Below are 25,902 nucleotides of genomic sequence, written 5' to 3' on the forward strand. Positions count from 1 at the left end.
TATTTGTTGGAATTCTTGCTACTAATTTTAAATGTTTGCAAGAAGCTTTAAATTCTGAAAATAATTCCCTTGTTCCAACATAAATAAGGGTAAGCTTTCATTTGCTCTGTTTGCTTGGCATTTGTGACTCTTTAACATTCAAGAAAACGGACAAATACACCGATACTAAGTATAGGCAAATATTTTCCATATAACACTGCCTCCAGTATAAATTCCAGTAAATGCATAACAGAACTTCTCGAAACAACATATTCTTTAATTATCTGTATTTCCCTGAAGAAACGGGGAGGTTTCCAACTGGTTACTTGACCTGAGGATTTCAAATGTCCTTTCTGGTCCTGTGTAGGAATATCCCATCCAGTTTTTCCACTAAACGTTTTTAAAACCTCAAGCCAGCTTTGATCATACCCGATAAAGTATTTTATTAGTTTTACATTCAAGTTTTGTGTGTTTTATTGACACTTTCTTGTTCCTCCTGCTCTTGACTCCAGCTTCCACGTGCCAGATCGGGAGTATTTAAGTGCGAGGAACTGTTTGCGCGTTGCCACCGTCTCTGTGAGCTTTCAGAGTACGTGTCAAGGGTTACTTGCTCTCCTCTAGCCCGGGGAAGCTAGAGGATGAAGATGAGCATAATACCACGCTAATGAAAGACAAATGTTTTGTGGGAGCTTTGGGGATGAGTTTTTGGGGTTTCGGTTTAATCTCATGACTTCTGAAATAATCGTACGGTATCTGGAGGACCATTCTGACAAAAAACATTTGGGTCTGTGGGGTTTTGTTCACGTTGGCGTCCCAGAGCAGAGCTTTAGTGTTTGAAAGCTCGCTCCACCGTGCCCGAAGAATACAGCAGGAGCTATGGAAGGCAGTGGACTGGGCACAAAGCATGGAAATGCTCTTTCTAGATAGCAGATAAGTGAATTTTTATGGAGTAAAATGCTGGGTTGTCACCCGACACAACTGCGGTCTGTTCCGGCGCCTTTGGAGGGTCTCTTTGCAAGTCGGGTGGACGCGGTGGAGCTGGCTCCAGAGCATCCAGCTCATGTGCTTGCTCTGCAGGCTCGTTGCAGCAGCGCTGGCGTTTGTGTGAGCAAGCTTCCCTGCCAGTGGAGTTCACTCTGCTGCTCAGCAAGTTTTATGCTTTCTGCTGAGTACTCTTGCTGCTATCTACATTTATAACAATAATTTACGTTTGGGTAGATCGCAGTGAAGTGCAGCCATGCATTTGCGGTTTGGATGTTCCTTTGGAAGTTATTCCTATAGAGCTTTGGGGCATTGGTGAGTTCGACTGCAGGAAGGACTCTCCGGTTTGTTAACACAGTTCATTTTCTCTTACGGTAAGATGGGAGGAAGCTTGACGCATTTTCTTAAAGATCCATTGCAGGAACTAGCAAACAGTGAAGATGTGGTAATGATTTGCTAACCTTTCAGTCCTGCGTCAGGAAGCCTTTCGTTGAAACAACAGTGAGCACGGAGCAGACGTGTAATTCATGCGTCTTAGGTGTGTTTAAAGGGGCTTTGCTTGCTCTTGGTCTGTGCATAGTTTAGAAATGTGTTATTTTTACAGGGCAGTCGCTTGTTCTCTGGTCCCACAGGCCCCAGCAATCGTGCTCATTCACTCTTGGACCTCTTCAGCAGCGCTGTCACCGTTATGGATGAGTGTGTTAACTGCAGAGGTGAACATCTTGTATCTGGCAGCAGAAGCGTGTTGAACTGACAGGTGGCTGCTTTAAAATACTTGAACTGTTGCTTTCTTGCTTCAATTTTTGTCTTTATCCTAATCAGCCTCCAGTAGCTATTCCTAAATATGTTGAGTCTCATGGAGGAATAAAGCTAGAATTTGTTAGCTGGAAGATGCTTAGGCTGTGCAGGTGGCCCGGTTGCTCGGACAGATCTGTCTTGTTTAGCCTCTTAATTGGACACAAAGGTGAGGTTTCATCAGCATCCTTGATCTACCGAAGATTTGCTGAACCCTGTAAGTTGGCGTGCTCCAGAGAAGGCAGACTTGCGCCCGCAGCAGCACCACGGACCTGTCCTAGGGCTGAGGAGTTGACTTGTTTTTATTTAAAGGCAAGACAGAAAGAGGGAAAGACCTTGCTCCCACTAAGGGTGGATGGGACGGCATTTCTAGGAAGCTGTAGCGAAGGAAGTTCACTGTCTTGGCATCACTAAGGAAGAATAATTAGGTGACTCTTTAGAAGATGACGGAGGGATTTTGGAAATGAGCAAGAACTCTTTAAAATTGGGGTTTGTCCATACAAGAGCATTCAGGAAAGTTAATCCAAACGAACCGAAGTTATAAATTGAAATATGGTTTTAATTTGGTTTAGCTTAATTCATCTGTTTGCTTTTATTCTGCATGAAGGTGTCCATGCAGGAATTTAATTTAGTCTAATAGAAGTACTTAAATCCATATCCTTAATTAAGTTAGGGTGTGCGCGTGTTTTCTTCCTCCATGAGTGTTCCCCAGCGACCTGGAGCCAAGGAATTGGGCATCAGCAGAAGGGAAGCGGTGCCTGGGTAGGTACAAGGGTGGTGTTGCTGAGAAGCCGAGAGCCTTCCCATTCCCTCCCTGAAGGGGGAACTTCGGACGGTGCGATGACTCTCCAAGATCCAGCTCTTCCCTGCGATCCCTTCTCTGGTGCGTGGCAAGGAGTTACGAGGCTGATATTCGTACGCGGCGGATCGCAAAACCCCGCAGCCCGTAGGCACGCACGCCTCAGGAGCGTAGAAATATTGTATTTCAGGGGTTCCAGGAAATAAAGCTAAAGTTTGCCATTTAACTCACATGAACGCTCATTTTTAAGTTTGAGATTACGCGTTTAACTTCAAACCATTTTGTACGTAGATTAGGGAATTGTAAGTTCTGTAATTAAAGCTTGTCCTGATTTGTGTAACAGTACTTCTGTATTGTTACTGCCTCGTTATTCTACTTACGTGCTTCGTATTACCTTTTTATTCCACTTAAGTAATTTTCCAGAATTAATTGCAGAACTTCACAAATCTGTAATTAGCTGTACAAGATCCACATTGAGATTTTTTTTTTTTTAAATCCAGATTTTTTTAATGTTTCAAATGCTTGTTTGCTCAAGTATGTTCCTATGAATTTCTGGACACATTGCACAGTACATGCTGACACCGTGAACAAAAAGCTGGCCAGTCTGTCTATGAACAGTGTGCTGTGGTATGCAATGTCGTGGCACTCAAGGAATTCAGTGATCTCTGTATGAAGAGCAAGATGTTGTTTATTGTTTCTTTATAAAGGTTGTTTCGGGTCTATAAAACTCGCTATACAACACAGAGTGGGTGCTGTCAGCTTCAAGCATATTCTTGCTTTACTCACCGTCATAAATATCTTGTAACTATTTAGGGTGTGATGCAGATCTGTTAAATCATATTGGATGGGCTCTTAAAAGGCTCTGAAGACTGTCTTGGTATGAGCTTATTCATCTGTGCTAGAAGGATATTTTCTTGCTAGTGAATTTTTTTTTTTGTTAATGTCAGCATGTTGTGGCTTAGATTATTCACTCCTGGGCTGAAAGCATTTGGAAAGGTTTTATGAGAGATGATAAACCTAATGGGCTTTCAATCTGTTAACTCTTTTGCTGCTAAATGTAAATGTCTGTTTCTATAATCCTGTGGAAGTCGATGCGATCTTTGTAATGCTGGGAGATGCGAGAACTGCGATCGGAAAAGGACAATACAAATGCACCGTTTGGACTTTGTCTCCTAAACCCTTCTTGGCGTTTTTCCCATTGAAGTGTGTCTCCCGTATATGTGGCAACGCGTTCGCTCCTGAATGACGTTTCAACCTCTTTGTAAATTCTGCTGTCCCTTTGGAAGGCTTCACGATGGGATCCCACACGCAGCGTGGTTTTCCACCCCGTGGAGCACAACTCCTGTGCTGCAGGAGGGTGTCTTTTAGTGTGTCTTGGAATGCTTTGTGTGATTTAGGGAATAAAACCAATACAGCCACAATTGTCCTGAAATTTAAGAAATAAAAACGTAGTGTGGCTTGGATTGCGTGTTATTTCTTTCCCTATAGTTGAAACCTCAGGTAAGAGTTTGAATTCCAAAGCCTTCGCGATCTTTGTAAAATCACAGCAAAGCAAAAAGTGCAATTGCAGTGCACAAAGGCTGAAATTCAGTGGTGTTTCTGTCTCCAGCAGGTTTTGGAGCTAGCAGGAGTATGACTTCTTGAAATGTAAGCAAATTAGTGTGGAGGAAGAGGCTGATTGTTGAAATGGGCAACATAACAACAGTATTTTGCAATGAAGTTGCAGTTTGCTTTTCCAATGAATTGCCAGCTTTCTATTGGAAAAAATTTGCTTAGTGTGTTCTCAGACCTAGAACTGTAATAAATTTTCCCCTCAAATATCCACTGTTTAACTCAAAACTTACATAAGCACCAAAGATACACAGCTAAGCTGTTCTGTGCCTGAAATGTGGTTTAGGGGTCAGGAAGGAACTAAGCGTAGCCCGTCCGAGTATCACCTTAGAGCTGTCCTTTTTCTGAAGGAAGGGTACCACTGGTGACGTTACAGTTTTATCCCTTTTCTAGGTACAAATCGCTGTTTCTTGGAGTTTTTGTATTTTCTTGCTTGGAATTCTGTATAATTCCCTGGACCTTTTTCCTTTTAAAAAAAAAAAAAACCCAAACCCTAAGTAAAAAGTATAGGTGAAAAATCAAGCTGAGTGGTTTTTGGCAGTGAATGTTGGAGCTTGGAGCTTTAAATTTCTCTAAGGTAATCTTTTTTTTTTTCTTTTCCACTTGTTTTTGTAGGATGCTGTGACATCAAAACCAGTAATCCAGTTTCAAGGAAGCCAAGGGGTAAGTTTGTGTGTGGGTTGCCTTGGAAAGTTCTTTACTGGCTTACACAGTTAATCTGAGTAAGGTGTTTGTTCTGTGCGTCTGTCCTGTTCCAGTTCAAAGAATGATGCTCTGATTTCTGAAAGTGAGAGATGTGAAGTTCAGATGCGGTCCAGGAAAGAGTGTTTGCTCACTTGATGGATTATCTCTCTATAAAAACTACCCCCCCACCTCTTTATTTTCTAACCTTGCTAAATCCATAGCACCAGCACCACCGGTGTTGCCGGTGGTGAAATTTACTTTTATAAGGCCACGCTGTTGGGTAGAACAAGGAAACGGAAAGTTCACTGATGGCGGTACTGTGGTGGGCGCAGCAATCCGTGGAAACCTCGCCTGTGTCCCGAGGAAACGCCGTGCCAAGCCTGGTAAATTTGGTGCAAGACTTTTATGGTACCAGTTATTTACAGTAGCAGTGCTTGGAGGCTGCTACGAATGTACTGAAGCTTTATTTAATATGCACGTCTAAACAACTCGGCAGTTTCTGTGAGCACCAAAAGGTTTTTTTATATTTAGGAGTTTTATTTCTCTAACTTCTGTTCCAATGACTGAACTCCTCCAAGGTATTTATAGACGCTTGAAACCGTCTGTCATGCCAGTTACTGACAACGTTGAGATTTAATTGGTAGTATTTCTGGTAAAGTAATGCAACTCTTCAGTGAACTTTAAAAATTTATATACCTTTTAGATACAAAAAGGTGTGTGTTTAACTTAGGTGTTCTGCATAAGGAAGGGGAATTTAATTTCCTCCCCCACACCGTGCCCCCCAAGAATCTGAACTCAGCTGTAAACTTCTTTATTGTGCCACCACAAAAAAATAAAACTTTCAAAAAAGCTTGAATTAAGTAGGCATTAAAGTCTAGCATGTTTCTCCTTGCCCATATTTTACCTTGTGATGTTATTCTCACTAACAGTACTCTAACAAAATGTAGCAGGAAAGACATGATTGTTATCTGAAGGAGAAAAATACAACCCTTTTTGTCCTGGGAAATAAAGAAAGGAGCAATTTCCAGGTTTTTTTACTTTGTTTACAATTAAACTTCCCAGAAAGCTCAGCATGAAAGCTTAGATAAAAATCTGCAACTAAAGTTTAAAAAATTAGAAGCAAGTGACAAGGAAAACTTCTAAGGGTGCATGATTTTTGCTATTAGATGAGCAAACAGCTTTGCATGTAATAAAGAAGCTAAAAAGACTGCAAATGTTTTCCTTTCCCTTTGTAGAGCACCTGGGGAAGATCTACACCTAACTTTTCCTGTAAAGCTGCTTAAGTTCTAGAAATTCCTCTTAATCTTCCTTCTTGAAGGAAATGTAGCAAAATGAATCAGAACAGCTTAAAACGCTCCCCTGCCCTCAGTCGCTGCGCTGTCCTTGTAGCGGGTTTCACGTGGATCTGATACGGACCCGGGCATTTTCAGGTTAACCAGAAGAAAACTTATTTTAAAATGATGCAGTTCCCCATAATAATTAAAAAAAGGCCCTACTTTAAAATGATGCCGCTCCTTATGATAATTAAAAATATTTTCAAATTATGCGGTTCCTTATTAAAAATCAATATTTAATGCACTTAATTGTATTTGAGCCCTTGACTTCCAGAGCAGAGGCTTTTGGCGAAAGAGCTGCCAGTCACCTGTGATTACAGCCCGGGTTGAACGGAGAAGGAGCGAAGCAGCACGATCGCGCCCGATGTGGCCATTTAAAGAGCGAAGCGCTGAGCCCTGCGCGGTGCGAGCAGCGCCGGCGCCTTGCGGGTGCAAGGAGGATGTTGGCAGCGCAGCACTGACCTCCGCTTCCCTCGTTTTCAGCTGTTTAATTAATTGCACTGTCGAGTAAAGGCCAAAGGTAGAGCTTTGAAGAAAGCGAGATCCAGTTCAATTGGGGCAGATAGAAAGAGCTCTTTGTCCTTTTATTATTATTTTTACTGGGTATGACAAGAAGCTGGCAGCTGTGTAACCATCTGTTTTTAAGTGTAGTACTCATATATGTCACGATTGTGCCCTGCTTTAAGGAATTGACGGCAGGGCTTTAAATTCTTTCTAGTGAGCCTCCTATCAATTGGACTGAAAAGACAATTTAACGCATTCTCAAATTCGGATGATGACATTAAAACGTATTTGTTTAGCTATTTATTTTTGGAATACGCTTTCTTCCACTATACCTTAATTCACCAATTTGTTGCTTCCTAATAAATGTTGGGTTTGAGGGTGGTAGGTTTTGTATGTAGCACAGATGTCAGAGTGTGTTTTAAAGCAGTGTCCGGTGATACAAGATTTTAATAGTGTGACTTTTCTGTGTAAATATCCCTCTTACAGGAAGGAAAAACTTAAAAATACTTGATGGTTGGGAGAAGCAGGACATAAAATAAGAGTTTAAAACAAACTGCTGCTTCCTTAATTTAATTTAATTCTCTAGAAGCCTCCTGACCTGTTGAATCTCATTATTTGCGGAGCTTTTAAATTACTGTGTCCATATCTTGGTTTTGTTTTTTTTTTTAACCTATTCCCAGTGTTAGTCTAGTGAATGCTGTCAAGGATACTCTCAGCTTCTAATACACAGAAAAAAAACTTTCACGTTTAATATTCTAATTAACCGGAGAAGGGAATTGGCCAGGAATAAAACGTGGGGTCAGCAAGGTGGCAGCTCTTGGCCGGGCACTGAAAGGAGGATGTTGGTGGTTCTAGCCCGAAATAAAACAGCTGTTTCGGTGTCGGGACGAAACCTCCTGCATGGATCCTGGTCTGGATCGAATCTCAGGAGAGTGTCTATAAACTATGGACTGTAAATGATCTTTGCCTCGGGATGTATTTCTTTATAGCAATGCTAGTCTTGTTAATTACTTCTTCAGCGCAATAATTTGTGCAATGATCAGAATTTCAATAGTAGCAACTAGGTCGGAATTAGCAGTGTTACTGTGCTTTGCGATGCTAGAGCGGGACTAGCTGGGTATTCCTTAAGATTACTTTTTCATCATGAACTGGATTTTCTTGGATACTTTTGTAAGTTTATATGGAGGCTGAAGCATTTTGCTTGTTTCAACATGCATGTGAATGAGAATTCAAGAGCTTGAGTACCAACGCATTCCGAACAGTGGTGGTTGGAGTGCGCAACTCACAAGAAAGGCTGAAGATGCTTCTGTTTCAGTAAAAGCATGTGCAGAATTAGACGTTGGCTTGGGTCGCATTTGCAGGTGCTTACGGGGGTGGGGCTGAGATGGGGGGAGTAGGGAAAGAACTGAACTGGGGGGAGAAAAACCCTTCGGCTGCCAAATACACGTCTGTTCATGCAGCTTTCTTGAATATGACTCTTAGGATCAAAATGCCTTAACTTTACGTGATTGGAAAATATGACGTTTTCCCCTTTTTCTTGGGATGAACTTGTGCTGATATTAATAGAGGAAGGTGAAATTGCCATTCAGAATGAGCTGTACACAGATGAATATTACTTGAAAGGAAAAAAAAAACAGAAGTAACATCTGTACTGAGCTATTTTTAAGTGTCTATGGTTACTGGTGTAATACTCGGCACCAAAATTAGGGCTCCCTCAAAGCAGTTACCATGCTGATTTGGTGGCTTGAGAAACCTTCTGTTTCAGCTAAAAATAATTCCTAGATAACGGCCAGTTTGCATATGTTACACTTTTCAGTACTGGAACGAGCAACATTTAACTCTGAAGTCTCATTTTACATCCTTTGAAGAAGCTGCAGAAACTCTACAAAAATGCCAAAGTCGGGGCTCTCAGAGCAGCCGTTTTTTACAGTGGTAAATCAGGAGCTAAGGCAAGTTATTTTAGTATGTGAACGTATGATTTGGTTGCATCCTCCAGGTTGTATTTTACAAACCCGTCACGTGCGGCACAGCTCGCTCCCCCAGCGCACGGCGCTAGAAGCCGAGCAGACCCGTGGCGTTCACCTTCTTGCCCCGTTCCCAGCACATTAACTAGCGGGTGAACGGTGCCAGCTGTAAAATACCCACAATCTACTGTTTACATAACTTTGACTTTGTGCATATTCTCAGCTCGCTTGTAAAGCAGAAGAGAATTTTATTTGTTCTGGATGGGTGGGGGCAGAGGGTGCCCGGACAGATTAAGGGCTCAAGGCTGCCGGCGCACGTTTGGCAGGGGAGATAACGGGGCTCAGCTGCTGCTGCCGGAGGGTCAGCGCTGCCCGTCAGCGCCCGGATCGCCACCGAATCTGCTCCGAGTATTTTTAGATCCGGATCCTGGGACCGTGCAGGGGATAACTTCTCCTTCTGTATCGCTCGAGTCTCGGTTTCTTGGCTTGCCGTTTCGAAAGAAGGGAAGTCTGTTTTGAGGGCTGGCTGGAGGATAGCCCGTCCTTCCGGAGAGTAAATGGAAAATGCTGCACTGGCTCAGCTCAGTGCAGGTCACACAAGCGTTTCTTGCCGGTTCCGAGAACATCCCTGTGGTTTAGCAAAGTGGCACAGATGCACCGGGTTTCCAGGCTGCTGTAGACGTCTGAGGTCAAAGGGAAACCACCTAAAACCCTTCTGTAGCAGCAGTAATCTTTCACGGAGCACACTCATATGTGGATGCCACGAGCTGGCTGGCTAGGCATGTGTATTTTGTGCATATATGTGGCAATCTGGGTAAATATAAATCTGTGTGGTAGAGTGTAGCCTAAAATAGGTTGAAGCTGATGTTCCTTCTGTCTCCCTTTCTGGAAGCCATCTTAATTATCAAATATTGACGTGATAGTAGAGCTCAGATGCTGAGATTTATGTCAGATCTTGAATGCAGAGGAGAAACAGTTTCCCTTTTGAAAAATGAATGGCTGGGGGAAGAAAAACAATGCAGGTCACTGTAGAGTTGTCTGTGGAGCACACTTAATGCTTGATTAAATATTTAATTTAGCAGCAGCGTCACACTACTGTGAGCCATGAAATCTTGTTATGGAATTATAATCTCTTAAAAAAGAATAAGCATGCTACCTAGTGACCTGGCTTGTGCTATGTTTAGTGCTGGATCACTAATTCTGAAGAAACAAGCCTCAAGTGCTTTAAATTGAATATAAACAGTGGTAGCAAGTCTGAGCCTGAATCAATAGAATTGGGTCAGATTCCTAGAACAAGATTATTGTGGGCTCCACTTTGAAAGGCAGCAGGCCGCCAGCTCAGATCTCTGTTCTGTTACAGACATAGCTGTCGTCTTAGCTGTACTTTACATCTGTCTCCCTCTGTTACCTTGTCTTTTCAGTGCGTTTAGTTTTGCTGACTTGAATCCTTCTTGTAGCTTCTTGCTCTTCATAGTCTCCTATGCAGTAATCCATATGCTTTACTTGTAGTGGGTTGCAAAATGGCTATAAAGCATAGTGACTGCTGAAAAACTGAATTTTGTGTTAGCGTGGGCTACCCAAGTGACCAATACTTTTCTCCTTCCAAACAGCACATCGCAATTCCAAGGCCTGATCGACCTACAGAAGTGCGGACTTTCACATTTTATCTTTCAAATATTGGCAAGGACAGCCCCCAAGGGAGTTTTGACTGTATCCAGCAGTATGTATCTAGGTGAGTGGTAGAGCAAAAGAAAACCTAGCCCTTTTTTTGATGTCTTGTCTTCTGTAAAATCTTCCCCTGACAAACGTGAACAAAACTTAATACGTGTTCTTTCTTTTTAGAGTCTTTCTAATCTGTTTGCGTGTGTATATTTGGGTAAGGACGCACTCACAGAAGAATCTGTTTACCTCCCAGCTTCTTTCTGTCCCCTCCTATTTAGATAATGCAACCTCAGTTATTCACCAGTGACAGAGATGTGCCCGTTTGTAGTGTTGGGAGTATCTTTTCCATTGCATTTCTTTTGCAGCAATGGCAATATCCATTTGGATTGCCTTGGAAGCATACAGGATAAAATCACCGTGTGCGCTACTGATGATTCCTACCAGAAGGCAAGGCAAAGCATGGCACAGGCAGAGGAGGAGACTCGCAGCCGGAGCGCTATCGTCATTAAACCGGGGGGCAGATACGTAGGTAAGCAGCAGCTTGATTTGGGGGTGTCTTCACTAGCTTCCGAAGTCTAATGCTGACGTTTGTTTTGCTTGCCCATGAAAGTCTTTAACAAGTACACGGTAGTTCCTTCTGGGTGTCTGCTTTATTAGGGTGCTACTCTCCTTGTATTGTGACTTCTTCAGGCTTCCATCTTCACCCTAGAACATGTGTGGTGGTGTTTGCGTGGCCTCTGAGGATTGTCTGTGTGCAGTCGCATCACCCTCTGGCATTATTTCATATTTGTCATGCAGTGATGCTGAGAGCATACTGCTGATCCATCAGAAGTGTCTGTGCTCCTAGCAAAGTCAGCTAAAATGTACCACCGCTGTTGTTACACATCTGGTGTGTGCCTGCACTTGAGCCCATAACACGCAACATCTAGGATGCAGCTAGCAGAGCGCTTGTGTTAATAAACAAAAAGGCTGAAGCAGAGCTGCGGACTGCAGCCTTACACAAAGCATCTTACTGTGACAATGAAAGGAGAGTGGTAGGGGAGGAGATAAAACTGTGGCACATAGCAGTGGGCTCCAGAAGAAGCTTTGGGCTCAGGTCCCTGGCTAAGCTCAGTCTGATCACAAACTTGAGGCACAAATATTAACCAGAAGACAGAGGGTTTTTTTTTTTTTTGAGCCAGCTGTTTTTTCTGCAGCCCATGTGATCTGTAGCCAGTCTCTTCTCGGAGGATGTCTGTGACGAGAATCGTGAGTTGCAAAATGTAGAACTGACCCTGACTCATTGTTTTATCAGCCAAGTGCTCAAAGCTGAGAAATAAGATAGTAATCAGGAAGGAAATGCATTGATTTCCTGTAGACTAGAAGATTATTTTGTTTAGCTTATATTTGAGAACATTACAGTAAGTGGATGAAGTTGTTAGGCTTGCGAGGGAGAAGATTCTCCAAGCAAATTGCTTCCCGGAAAGATGGAGTAAAACTTTTGATTTAAAAATACTCTTGCTAAAATGTTTACTGCTCTGAAATGGAGGTACAGCCATGTAAAAAGCAGTGGAGTGGAGTGCGTGCTGCATGTATAAGATGTCAGCGTTGAAGACGGGAGGAAAGCACTGGTCCAAGAAGGAGCAGCCTGGGCAAGGACAGTCCTCTTGCGCGGTACGCACGTATTTGGTGTGCCAGCACCATCAGCTGATGCAGGCTAGTCTGGAGGGAGAAGGCTGGCTCTCACATTTCCGTGAGAACACGGAGCTCAGCACTTAAAACGTCAGTGGAGTCATTCCAGGCAGCTCAGATGTGGAAGAATTTATATGAATGTTGAAATTGGAGATCAACAGAACAGTATAGATGTGAACCAACACTTGAACAAATATATATGTAAATAGATAGATATGTCCGTAGGGGGATATCTGTGCTTATATATACACTAAATGTGTGTGTGTGTGTGTGTGTACATCTCTATATATGCACATGTATAAATATTTTAAAAGCCCTCGTGTTCTGGCTTAACTTAGTTTTTTCTTTTCCTATCATTACACATTTTGGCTCCAGCCTTAAGTGGAAATGTCCAATGTGTTTTTGCTGTTCATGACCTGGCAAGAGTTAAGGGAGTTCTAGAAAGCTGACGAATCTTCTCTTGTCCCATTTCGGGAAATGAAGTCCAGTTGACCTCTGAATTTTGGGATGTCTAACATGTGAATTGTTGTTTTTCTCCCTCTCGCCTTAACTCAGCCCTGCCGATGATGGGTCGTACTAAATTGCATCAGCGTGGTGCATAATAAAAAGCCAGGAAATGGGGGCTCAGTTATGCAGTCTACATTTCAGTAAAATAAACACAGCAGACAATCACCAGTATCTTCAGATGACTCAGTTGAAAACATTGCTTCCTAGCAGTGGAGAATTGCCGTGCTGAAATAAACCTCCAAAATTCTTGCAGTAGATGCTGGATGTTGTTTGTCCTAGTGAAGGTCACTTTCTTGAACCGGAGTGATTATTGATTGCATCTCCATGTTCTAGACCTCAGAACCTACACATTTTTGATCTGCTGGTTTCGCCTTTGGTAGCAGGAACCTGGCGTCATGACCTGTTTCATATTTCAAAATAGTAAAATTCTTTGATTTGCGCTTTAGTAAGTGATGCGGGACTTTTTGTGAGGGTTCTAGTTAAAGCTGTTTTTCAATAGAAGTGGGAAAATGAATTCTTGTATAATGCTGTCAGAAACCAAGAACCACATTTGGGACAGAGTTGAGGAAGCTGCCTCTGAGGGCTCAGGATGAACTTTAGAGGCAGCTTTATGTTCTCACGTATACATAAATGTAATTGGAGGGTGAAGCAGTTATTACTGCAATGTAGAAAGGGGTTCTTCTGTTAGAATAGGCAGCACACTACTGAATAGGCTAATGTATCGGTGTTAGACCCCATTCATGTGGCTGTGTTTGGCGGGGGGGAAGGGAGGTGGACCCAGCCCCATAAAGTTCCTATTGTTCTAAAGCAGAAACATCTGCTGGAGTAGCATTTTTGCTGAGATCAGCAGCAGGGAGCCACTCGTTGACCAGTTCTGGTCTTTCCGCTCCATATTTTGACTCTTCTACATAATAATGCAGAATTTTCTTCTCATAGGGAGGGAAAAAATGGTTAGATTAACCATGGGGATACATGCACTTGGGATAAATGAAAAGCTGGCAAACAAAGAGAGCTTTATGTAAGCTTGTGGCCAATAATACTCAGGTTCCCAGAGCTTGGTGTTGCTGTTTACTTGTTACAAGCTTGTCATGAATCATAAAACTCATGGGATAATTGTTCCGGCGGCGTATCGGAGCGGATGGTGTTGCTGGTTGTGTTTGTCCTTCATTGTCATCTTCGGGCACTTCAGGTGGTGTGATGAACTCCATATACGTGCTGACAGACCACTGGCCTTTGCAAGGTGACTGCTGCAGTTCACTATTCTCATCTCATTTTAGGCAAAAAGGTTCAGGTGCGTAAACCTGCACCAGGAGCTTCCGATGCTGTTCCCTCCAGGAAGCGCCCAACGCCAGTCAACCTTGCCAGTGCAATAAAGAGAGGCAATAGTGCGATTTCTCAGAGACCCTTCAAAGATAGGGTTGTGCACTTACTGGCACTAAAGCCTTATAAGAAACCTGAACTTATTCTCAGATTGCAGAAGGATGGACTTTCTCAGCAGGACAAGGATTTGCTGGACAACCTTCTGCAACAGGTTTGTACTCTGATGAAGGCAACAATTTAGGTAAAGGGAAATGTCTTCTCAGAATGGGAGTACCTTCTGTATTAGTCTGAACGTAACCTGTGTATGTCAAAGCTGCGGCTGATTGTTTCTCTAAAGGCCGTGTCCGACAGAAGTTTGCAGTTCACGTTACTATTTTGTTAGAGATAGCAGAAGCCTCTCGTGTATATGCCTCGGGTTTTGTTGTATGCAACTAAGCTGTATGATTTCGGTTCACCAGATCAGTCACTTAAGAGGAACACTTTTGGTTGGTTGTGGGGAGAATGTCTAACAGAGGATCTACGAGCAGCTCGATTTGTTAGAACCTTTAAATCTATTCTGTATTTTATTAACATGGACGTAAAGGAACACATTCTGTATTGATACATATAATGTTTCCTATGTGAAAGAAAAAATATGTCCCTCTCCACTCAGCTTTACATCTTCTTCGTATTGTTCACACCCATGCCTTTCCTGCTTAAGAAGTGCAGCTGGTTAGGTATGAAGATCATGCAGCTTCTTGCAAAGCATATTATTTGTATATCAAGTGTGAAAGCTGTCTTCAAGCTGAATCAGTTCTTAACACTTTGAGTCATGTTGAAGGTGCCATTTTAGGAATTGCAGTAAATACCTTTATTGCGCTCTCAGTGCAAAACGCATCATGGATATTTACTTAAATTTTGCAGCTGCCCTCTCCTGGATTGGATTTTTTTTTTTTTTTACTCCTTTCCATAGCTGAAAAGAATGACACCGTGAGGAGTTAGTTTGTCCAAGGGCACAGGGCAGGTCATATTGAAAATGGAGTTATTGCTGGCACAATTAGTTATTGCTCCTTCCCTAGATTTTAATCCTGTAGCCCTTAATTTTCCAGCAGTGCTAGAATTCTTTTGAGCACCCTTTTGGATGCTATAAATAGGTTTAATGCTAGAAATACTGTCTCTGATAATCACCTTTTATTGATGCTCTCACAACCCCCTAGCAGGCAAGTGGTGTGTTTGGCAGTGTCCACAGTGTCAGCCTGATTAGGCTAAATGCTGATTTGGCTGGAAATGTATTGCTCGTAAACGTAATCTTTCAGTGCTACCAGGGCTCCCATCCGCAGGCAGGCACAGATAAGCTAAAAATTACAGGCTGCATTAAAGCTACATGTCTAAATATGTCTAGGTGTGGGTTTCATTGTACTCTTGCATCTCTCATAGGACTTTTGTGTTCCTGCTGGCCTTTTTGCCTCATTTTGCAAGGTTTCTATTTTTGGGAGGCCTGGGGTGGAGCTTGCAGAGTCCCACACCAGCAAAACAAGGAGGTGGCAGCTCGCAGCCTCTGTGCGGAGAGAATCGGCGTTGTTCTTCTGCCTGGGCTACAAGCCTTGCCGAGCAGCGTGTCTCCCGCTGTAGGAAGAGGCAGTAACCGGAGCGATTCTCGGAGAGTTTGTGAAAAAGAACCTAGCTTTGCTTTTGTCTCTTGGGCATGTTTACTGGGATATCTAAATGTAAAACACAGCTCAAATTCTTCTTGTATTTTGGCTCAGGATTTTGGAAAGCTGACAGAACTGAAAGGAAAAACAGTGTTCATCATGTAAACTGATAACTGTGCTTTTTATTTTTTTGCTTATCAGGAGAGCTTTGCTGTATTAGTTCTGCAGCTTTTTGCCTTTAAATTCACAGATTTTTAATATTAGGTCATAGTCTCCCTAAATTAAAAGCAGAGGGATTAACAGCATCTTCAGTTAATTCAAGACTTTCCACTCCCTCACTTGCTTTTCTGAGGCTATCTTACTGCTGCGTGGATAATAGAAATTCATAAGCACAACCGTCTCGTGAATGGAGCGAGCAATGGAGAATGCTAATCCTTGAACAGATGCACGGTATCTCCACTGACTGAATAAAAGCATCTTCCACTTTCAAGTGTAATACAGTCGGCAAACGGGGCGGCTAAAGCAGTGAGTTTGGGACACGGTTGCTGGCTTTGCCAGTTGGTCAGCCTGGCTGTGGGCACAGCATTTGGCACCTCTGCCTCCATATCCCTTCGATAAAAACAAATTTAAGGCTTTGTTTTCTTCCTAAACTCGCAGTGCTCTAGAGTCACCTAAGAAGGGTTCACTAAGACAGTACGGTATCTGTGAAAACTTAATTGGGGCTTTTTGGTTTGTGCTAACATTGTATTTTTCAGACGTGTAACCAGCAGCAAGAAGTTAAATTTTCAGTCAAGCTGTGGAAAGACTGATTAAAGTGGGAAAACTCTTAACAAGTTGTTTCCATTCTAATACAATTCTGCCGGTTCCAGCAGTGTTTCCTCTCCGTGTAGGCACCATGCAGAGTTTTGTGGGGAAACTACACATGATAGAATTGGACAAAATGTCACAAAGCTTCTCATGCAAGTGTACTGAGCTAACTGCAGCACGTGATTTAAGTGCAATGCTTTATTGTAAAACCCTGGGTTATAAGCTGGTAATCACAGGTTTTTGTTCGTGCCCTGAAGTAGTCCTCAGAAAAGTTTTCCTGCATGAAATCCAGCAGATGATCCTAATGCACTGAACTGCACAGTGTAACCTGCAAGCTCCCCAATGCATTATATCTGCGAGGCATTCTCTTCACTGCTCCTTGAGAAAGTAGCTTTCTGTCACCTGTTTTACTGCCTTGTTAGTGAGAAATTATCTTCTGGCAATTGTTAACTAGGCTATCGCCGCAAGAGTTCCTCTCGCAGCTAATAAACTGCACCATTTGAGCTATCGGACAGGTGTGATAAGTGAACTGCCTGTTCCCACTAGGGTTATTTCCAGGTATTTCCATAAACTGATTTGTACCATTCCAGACTATCCAAGCTGAATAATCTGTTTACATGTAACTTGTTTCCTAGTAAATTGGATATGCTTTTGAAACGCAATAAACTGGTGCAGTGACAAGGCAAAAGGAAAGGCACAGTTTGATTAAATAATCTAAATAATTAGGAGATGAGGTATAAAGTCTCTACTCGTTCTCTGACACTACTAACCGCTGCGAAGTCTGCTGAGATTTTGCCTACATCTTAGATATCTTTTGTTAGAATAAGCGAGAAAATTAAACCCTAACAGTTTTTTTGCAAATTACTTTTCTTTCAGGTGGCAAATTTGAGTGCCAAGGACAGCACTTTCACACTGAAAGATTGCGTATACAAAGAAGTGCAGAAGGACTGGCCTGGCTACTCTGAAGGAGATCAGCAGTTGCTGAAGAGGATACTTGTTCGGTAATTATTCCATCTTCTCTGTAATATCATCTGGAGCTTGAATACTGGGCCAGGTCAGTTGCTATAAATCAGGGTAACTGGAGTCAGTAGAAGGATGGTAAGTTGAGTGTTTGACTTATTTTAACATAAAGCAAATCTGTTTATCATCCAGGCAGCTGTAGACATTGACTAAACTTGAATATCAAAGTGGAGGCACTCTTCGGATAGTCCTAGGTTGCCTTAAATCATCATACTAAAAGCTACGGGAAAAACCTGGATGAGGAGCAGAGGCTGTTACAGTTAAAAGTTAATGGTGGTTTAAAATCCTGGGAGATGAATGGATTAAGGCAAATGTGTCCAGCTCAACTCTCCATTGAAAGTCTCCTTTCCTTTTTCCATATCTTCTTGTACACGGCTTCCTGTGCAGGCTGCCGTGTTTGTTCAAGGCGAGGAGAGGGACGTTACCCTGCGGCCACATCCCCTAGCTGTCCTGCTCAGCCGCTTCTGCGCTCTGTTCCGGGCAACGGCCCTGTTCCTCTTGAGCTGTTTGCTCTGGAGGCTCTGCCGCTCAATTTCTGTAGCGTTATTTGGATGTCCCCATGTTTGGGGATGGATGTTTTAGGGATAAGTCCCCTAAAGCACGTGCAGGTTGTCCTGCTGCCCATACGGTGTAATCCCCACTGCCCAAGGGATACCTGTTCTCACGTTCCTCCCTGAAAATAGCCCTTAACAGAGTTAGTTGAGATGGTAGCTTTGTCTCATTGGTTGCTAAAGATTTTTTCCCTCTACAGATATTTTTCCTTAGGTGAAGCCTCCAAGCTCGGAAGCTCTTGGCTGGCAGGCAGCAGGGAAAGAGAACGTATTTCCCAGGTTTCTAAAGGAGAATTCTACTCTGAGTGTTTATGTTTCCCTCTCTGGGTTTTCAGTGTGTTTGTACTGATTTGGTACGGATTTTGTAATGCAGATAGAGATTTTACTTGATTTGTTTTTGAGACTTATTTTATTGCGCTTTTGGTAAGATTAAGTAGAGCATGCTCTGTTTGAACAGTTTCCATGATTTGAAAGCACAGTTGGCTTGGAGATGAGACTTTGTTAAACCAACAGAAACTTGCACTTGAAGTGCTCTGGCGTGCTAAAGAAAATCAGACTCGTTTAAATGGCCTTGATGTTGAATTATAATTAAATGGAAAAATACAACTGCCATGCAATCTTTATGGCTTTCAAAAAAAGTTAATTTCTCCCTGTAGAAAGCGATGTTTACTGCTTTTTCTAGAATTGTGGCATTCAGTTATGCGAAGGTCTAAAAATAGACCTTGGAAAGGATGTATTCAACTGTACAAACAAAGACCCGCTCAGCCAATGCAGGTAATGAGGCTACAAAATGGAAAAAACATGTAGGGTTGAAGACAGTAGAAAAACATTCACAAAAAGGGCACAGGCACCAGACGTAGGACTTTACGTAGCTGGCTGTGGAAGTCTGCGTCGTTGCCTAGGTCCAGCCAATTGTTAAATGTCCTCTCGGTTTTCAGGTCTGGTTGCCACTCGATGGTTCATCGGCTGCGATAATTAGCACATCTGCAAATATTAAAACTATATCTAAGTGCCCATGTCAGACTAACTCATTTTCCTCGTGTTGTTTGTGTTTTCCATCCTTCTTTCACCATTGTAGTGAAATGTTTTTGCGCTGTTACAAAAGCCGCTGAATTGAAAGTCGTCGTCTTTCATTCACTTTTTTTTAAATCCATAATTAACATGTTAGGAGATGTGACAAGGTTGCTCGGTCTAGTCAAACAGCATCCAAAAAGCCACTTTCACTGCAGTGCTTATGGAATATCACTGCTACCCTTCCTGTTTTCACAGTCTCTGAGTACTTTCCTTGAGTTGATCTGTGGCTGTTGACATTGTTCTAAATAAAAATTAAACAAAGCAGCAACTGAGGCCAGAACGGCGGTGATACTGCAGGCATCTAAATGTTGCTGCAATATGGCTGAAGGTTCAAGCTCGGGTTAAAAGAAAACCTTGTAAAGTCGTGGGCTCTATCTGTGAAATAATATTCCCAATGTTTGAAAAATATGTGTGCTTTAAAGCTGATTATAGCCTCTTGTGGAAGAATTTAGATGTTGCTTATTTAGGCTGTACAGCTGGTGACAAAATGACTGCAGAGCTAGTTTAGTAAAACCTTTAACCTTGAAATTTTTTTTCAGTTTGACAGCTGCAACTTGATGCAACAGTAGTTTTTCCTGGGTGATTAATATACGGGCAATCTGGCTGGTGTCAGAAGAGTAGGGCAAAGCTGGTGCACTGTTGATATTGATATTTAGGAGTTTCTTCTTCCTAGATGTTGTTCAAGATTGAAACTGTAAGTGCCTGAATGAGCTACTTTCACGGCATCTTCAAGCAGTCAGAATTTGAGCCCACAAAAAGGCTCTTTGCTCTGCAGGAAGATCTGAAATACCATCTGTTGGCTTGTCAAGCATGGCATTTGAACAGCCCTAAATTCTGTTTTTCAGGAAACTCTGTCAGCCACAGAACAGTAGCGGTTTTCAAGGAGAAGCGCCTTCCCTGAGTCCACCAAAAGACAATGTGAACTCCAGCTCTCCTCCTCAGGTAGGTGATCGCTCTCCAAGGGTGGTGGCTCCGGCTAGCGCAGAGCCAGCAATTGGCTCCATCTGCTCTTGATGGAGTTGGTTGCTGGATGTAGGTCCAGGCTGAGCCGTTCCGCCTGTCTGCGTGCCATAATCACCTGCTGCTGGAGGCTGTTAGGTCAATAGGTTGTTGGGGGTTTTGGTTTTTTTTTCTATTTTATTAAGTTAGAGTCTAATTCTGGGTTTCCTCGGCATCTGTTTCTCCTCTGGACATGGTTCAGCGATGGCCTATGGGGAGGATCTCTGACAGTGTGTCTTAGGTTTAGTTTTAAGGGGTAAGTTCCTTTCACAGTGCCTGTATCCCTCTTGGAGTTCCTGGGAGAATGAGCTTGTGTTTTACTCATTACTAATAATTGACTGGAACGAAGCAGTAATAAGTAGCTCCCAAACACGGTTGAGTTATTAAAGACCTTGACCTTTTGCAACCTAATTGCCGTGACAGATCAGGGGCAGGTTGGTCTGCTCTTTGATTTGTTGAGATGCCAGTGCACGGAGCTGTGAAAAGCATGTTTTAGTTGTTTTTCCATGATAATGAACTGCGAAGGAGCTGCGTTTGCTTGCGTGTTAAGCAGAGTCTGTCCCCGCTCCTCTTGGTATCTCTTAGCGCAGGCATTTCTTGCTAGCATTGTGAAATGCCGGCTTGCTTTCTCTGCTGTGGGTCAGCCCAGACAAGTTGAGTATTTATTCTCCTCCTGCCAATGGAATGTGTAATGCCTACTTGTCTGGACAGACGCACTGAGGATTAGTGGCAAAGAATATTAGCAGGTAAAGAAATTATGTGCTTTCTGGCAGTGAGAGGGAGGCAGTTCTCTATTGAGAACAAGAACTGTGCAACTTGTTTGCCAGGTAGCTAATTCCAAATCCTCTCCTGCTCTGCTGTGGGCATGTTCCTGGTGAATAAAGAATGATCCCCTTCGTTCGAGTTAGCTTGGAAAGACGTAATGCTGCTAAGAGTCTGGTCTTGGGTTTTTCTTAAAGTGATTCTGAAAAAATGTAGGTTGAAAAATCATCTCGCTTCTGGCTGTACATATTTTGAAAGACGCAAAGGTCTGTAGGGGATGTTTCTGGTCTCTTGAGATTACCCAGTTGAAACTTTGGGTGGTTGATTGGTTTGGATCTAGAAAAGGCTGGTGAAACAGGGGCAACCAAACATGGAATATAAATGTTTCCAGCAGTGCTTCTAACGTGGCTTGTGTCAGACAGCAAACCACAGACAGCTTTTTATTGTAAGCCATAATTTTTTTGATACTCTATAGCTGTAGTTTCTATTTAGAGAAGGGATGCCTGCTAATGGTTGCAGTCCCAGCAGAGGACTGGGATTTGGTAGTCTGGAATGCAAAATATTTTGGGAAAGTTTAATTGTGGAACGAAGGCAGGGAAAAAGGTTGGTCTGGTAAGTCTAAGGAAGCATGGCAGAGCAGGTATCGCATGCACATTCCACTTCATAACCGAAGAGGTAAAGTTGGTGAAGGTGGTATTTGCTGGTGTTAGAGAAAGGTGAGTAGAAGATGGCAGTTTTTAGGTCTGTCACCTGAGACCTGTAGACACAGTGAATGGCCCCTCCTTTTGGGAGATGGACACTGCTTGTGTTCTGCTGGGAAAGCAGTCAGGGATGTTGCAGAGCCGGTTCGACGTGCTGTCCTTGCCCCTTGAGCTCTGTGGCAGCATGAGCAGCTCCTCTTCTTAATTGCCTTGACAGGTGGGAAGTAGGATTGTTGTTGCTGAGCGGTGTCCTTGAGACCCCTGGAGTTAGCAGAGAGAAATAATAACTGGGGGGGGAAAGGAGTGAATTGGTGCCTCCCTGGCAAAGCAGCCGTGCATCCAGCTGCACTTCTGTGTTTGCAAAAAAACCACATCGCAGTCCTGCCTGAGACATACAGAAAACAATAAAATATCCAAAAGAAATAACCAGAACTATCGTTTGTTTTCTTCTGGGCACTAAATAATCTTTCCTCAGAGTTTCTGCAGCCCTGCGCTGCCAGGCAGGCACACACTGCTGCACTGATGGCTGTCCAAGGTAATTTTGGCTGGCTCAGGCTGGACTGAGCCTGACAGCCGTAGTTCTGGCTCTGCGTTGAGCTCTCCTTTCTGCTGACTGATGGATGGGTTCTTCCGTGGTGCAGCTTCCCCAGGCTAACCCGCAGTCCGTAGGCAACTGCTTGCTGGGAGGTGTGGGCACACAGAGCTCCTCCACGCCCTGCCCGTGACTGTCCAGGTCGGGCTGATGGGGACAGCTGGGAACCACTTCTCTCTCTGCACTTCTTATTTAAGAAAGGGATACTCGGGTCCTGTTGGCCCGTCTGACGTGGCTTTTAAAAGTGCTGCAGATGTCCTCTTTTGCCTTAAATTCTGAGAACTTAACAGTTGACACTTTCTCACCTCTTCCAGGAAATGCCTCTTTCTTGAGAAGAGGAAGGAGTGGTATTGCAAGGGTAAAGTTGTTGACCACAGAGTTGGTAAAATCAGTTGGGAATAAAATGCAGAACTTGCGAATCTCTCCCTGCTCCAGAGGCCTGAGCACATCTTTCCTTCGCAGGGGCTTTGAGGTGCTCTAAATGCCATGCCACGACCAGAAGGACAGATGTTTTTATGGTTGTTTCCATTCTCTGCTAAGTGGCTGGCACGGGGGGAGGGTGAAGGATGGGGTTTTCCTTCTGAAGGGCTAGATTTGAAATAAGATGCAACGAGAGCAGGCTGGGTTGCATGGCCTGTGTATGAATAGTGCAGGAGATCGATAATTGCTGATGTAATGGTGGGTTTCTATAAGCTCTCCCACCGAGCTGCGGGCTCCAGAGCGGCTGTCAGGATTGTCAGGAAGCGGCTTGGGATGGATCAGCTTCTGTAGGACCTGCCGGTCCTGCAGCTGGTGTCCAGGAGCAGCCTCTGAGCTGGGACCCTTGCTGGCAGCTCTCCTTGACAGCAGAGCTCTCTGCAGGGACGCTCCCTTGTTCTCTGATATTGCACCACCACCTAGTGGTAACAGCACCCAGAATTCTGGCCTCGAGACTTCAAGATTTTTTTTTTCTTTTTTTCTCCTTTTTTTCTCCCCAGAAACGATCCCAGCCTCTGGAGTTTATCGATCCCCTGGCCAACAAAAAGCCCAGGATCTCACATTTGGCTCATAGAACTCAGCCCACTTTCAACGGGAAACTGAATTCCTCCAACGGGAAGGATGCCCCTGCCCCTGCCCCTGCCCTGCCGCCGGCTCTGCCGGAGTCGGTGAGCTCCAGCTCCAGCCTCCCGGTGCTGGAGCTGCCGAGGCCTCACGATCCCCTTTCGGATGTCAGCAATGACCTGACTCACAACGGCAGAGACTGTGAGAACCCGGAGACGGCTGACAGACTGACTCATCCTTTATCAACAGACTGTCCCCAAACGAGCAAGCACAATTGCAGCTCGTATGTAAAAACCAAGAAAAAATCCAAAAAGCACAAAGACAAGGAAAAGGAGAGAAAGGAGAAGAAAAATGAAGAGAAATGCAAAGAGGAGAAGCAGGACTGTGAAGTAATAAAAAATGCTGACTTAGTTAGTGTTCCCCAGGAACAGGTCACAGGTACGTATGGTCCGAGAGGTCCTCCCGTACGGCTTGTGCTAAGATAATATCGGTATCGGCTGTGTATGATTTCTGCCCTAAATCTGTTTGAGGAAGGAGGTTGCGTGTCCACTTGCAGAGGCTGTGTGGTTAACGAAATAGTATCGCTGCCCCTACCTACAAATCAACAAATGCGCTTCCTCTCAAAAGAGGATATCAGGTTTTTCCTGTTTAACCTTTCATGCTGTTTGGAACTGCCTCAGACCGTGTCATGTTTCTCCTTGTTAAATTAAAAGCCTTATTAATATATGGGGATGAACAGCAGACATCAAGATCTGTTGGAAAAAGCAGCGCTGCTTGATTACTTACAGCTCTTCTGCTTGTGTTTGGTATTGTGATGACTTGTATTGATTTTTAACTCGGTAATGAAAAGTTAGTCACAAAAGCTTTTAATATTGGATACAAAAGAAATGATAGATAAGTCTTGTGATAAACGCTGTTAGAGCAGAGTACAGCCAACTCTTTCAGGCTGAAAGAGCTTCCCTGTTGTATCCCACTATTACTCCAAATTTATTTTTTCGGGGACTAACACAACCGTGAATCCGTTACCTGTTGAGATGCGATGAAAATGTTTTCCATCAAATCAGTATATTTCTAAGTCTGTTCTACATACTCTTACAAGTTAGAGCAGAGAATATATGTTGGCTAATCCGATCCGTTCCCTTGCCAGTGCCTGCAGCTTTCCTGTTTTCTGCTGTTTCGTTAGGCTTTCTTACAACTCCCCAGAGCAGTAGGACTTCCCCTGCAGCCTCTAGGAATATTGCAGTCCCGATCTGCTGTTAAATTTCTTTTTTGCATCCATCTTGTTTTCCTTTGCCCTGTTACTGCTTTCTGATGCTGAGTTCATCTTCATGCTTGGCGCATGAAAATCATCCAATTTTGGCTCAAAAAGGACAGTAACTTGAAATGGAAACTAAATTGTTGAATTTCTGGAAAAGGAGAGCTTCCTAGGGTATTGAGGTTAGTATGATATTAGTTCTCACCTTCCCCACAGTCTTTGTAGCGCCTACAAAACGCATTTTCATTGCTCACCGGTGATTTTTAGTGACCGTCCATAGTCCTGATCATCGTGGGGCACTGCAGAACCATGCTCTTCAGATACTTCTACTTTGATCTTAACTTTTTGTGTCAATCCTAGTTTTTTCTGTGGATGTTGTTTTTCTTCCCTGTGTACCTTGCGTCTTGAACGGTAGTGGATAGATATACACACATTCTCTCTCTAGATGCATATTTTTATCAGTGTTTCTTATAAATACCAAAATACCCTGAATTCTTTCTTCATGAAGTTGCTGACCCTTTATCACCTTTTCTGCTTTGCTTTAAAAACACAGTTTAATGACTGGCTCTTTGTTAATTAGTAGGAGTCGAGTTTTGTTCCTGCTGCGCCGCTGGTGTATGCGAGGCAACGAATCTGAGCTGGACTTGGGAGCAATCATAAACAGGATGTGGTCAGTGGCTGCTTGGATCTCGTACAGCCAGCTCGCATCTGAGTTGGGATCTTTTCCTTCTGCGCCTTAACTTCATGCGGATAGCATGGGCCTAATCCTGCTCCTTTTGTCTGCAGCGAATGGCTGGCAGCCTTCCCTACGTCCCCCTTGGGCCAGGGGCTGCAGGGAAGCGGAGTTTCTCCTGGGAGGTTTGTCCGAGAGGCGGTGGAGGGACCTTTGGGGTCCTTCCAGCAGACAGTAGGTGGCACTCATAGGCAAAATAAACCTCCTTTTCTCCCTTCCTCCTCCACGGTCTTCCTTGCCCGTTCTCCGTCTTTCACGCTGGTGGTCAGGTAAGGACAAAAGCAGAATTGTCTGCAAACATCTGCAGTAGGAATTTGAGACTGGGGTGTTTATAATGACACTGTTTTTTCTGCCATTCTTCCATTCTGCTCAGGAAAGCCTTTCTGTGGAATTACAGAGAAAAATTGATTTTTAAAGGGATATAATTAGGTTATTGCTTTTACATGCCTGTGTCTATTACTTGAGCATTTCATGCTCCCTACAGTTTATCTGGGAGAATAACCGTGAAGTAACGTAGGTGAGCGTAGGGATGGGTGAGGCTTGGGGCTCATGCATACCCTTCCTGTGCATCTGGGGAAATTGGGCAATCAAGGTACTGCTTGCTCTAAGTAACAGACTTGAAAACAAGAGGAAAGAAGAAAAACACTTTTGCAAAGCGGTTGAGTGAAATCCTTTGCAGCCTTCTCCACTTGCCTCTCATTTTGCTGCCTTCTCACGGATACAGTTGACTTTCTGACTAGGACTTTCAGTATAACACACAGTTTATGAGAAATATCCCTTTTCAAACCTGTACGCAACTGCTTTCTTCCTCCGAACTAATAAGGCAGTGTTTGGTTTACGTTGAGGATGGAGTCTGGTTTAGGCTCGCGTTCAGAATCCCGTTCTGCCTGAGGTCTTTGGTCCCTTAAACTCCTAAATTTTCTTA

General features: G+C 43.5%; 1 protein-coding gene across 3 annotated transcripts in view; it reads left to right on the forward strand.

Moving 5' to 3' along the window:
• The window catches only part of ELL (elongation factor for RNA polymerase II), a 54,043-nt gene that overhangs the window by 21,766 nt on the left and 6,375 nt on the right, over positions 1-25,902 (forward strand). For 2 of the 3 annotated variants that reach the window (XR_012831780.1, XM_075723784.1), the window contains exons 2-8: positions 4,781-4,828; positions 10,262-10,383; positions 10,679-10,842; positions 13,769-14,022; positions 17,126-17,250; positions 19,740-19,836; positions 22,926-23,427. Coding sequence is in view for 2 of the 3 variants with exons in the window: in XM_075723784.1 (XP_075579899.1) it covers positions 4,781-4,828; positions 10,262-10,383; positions 10,679-10,842; positions 13,769-14,022; positions 17,126-17,250; positions 19,740-19,836; positions 22,926-23,427 (1,312 nt within the window). In the remaining variant the exon portion in view is untranslated. The remainder of the gene's footprint in view (positions 1-4,780; positions 4,829-10,261; positions 10,384-10,678; positions 10,843-13,768; positions 14,023-17,125; positions 17,251-19,739; positions 19,837-22,925; positions 23,428-25,902) is intronic. The other variant, XM_075723785.1, reaches the window with a different exon arrangement.

This window comes from Pelecanus crispus, chromosome 20, assembly GCF_030463565.1.
Source record: "Pelecanus crispus isolate bPelCri1 chromosome 20, bPelCri1.pri, whole genome shotgun sequence".
Lineage (NCBI taxonomy): Eukaryota > Metazoa > Chordata > Aves > Pelecaniformes > Pelecanidae > Pelecanus > Pelecanus crispus.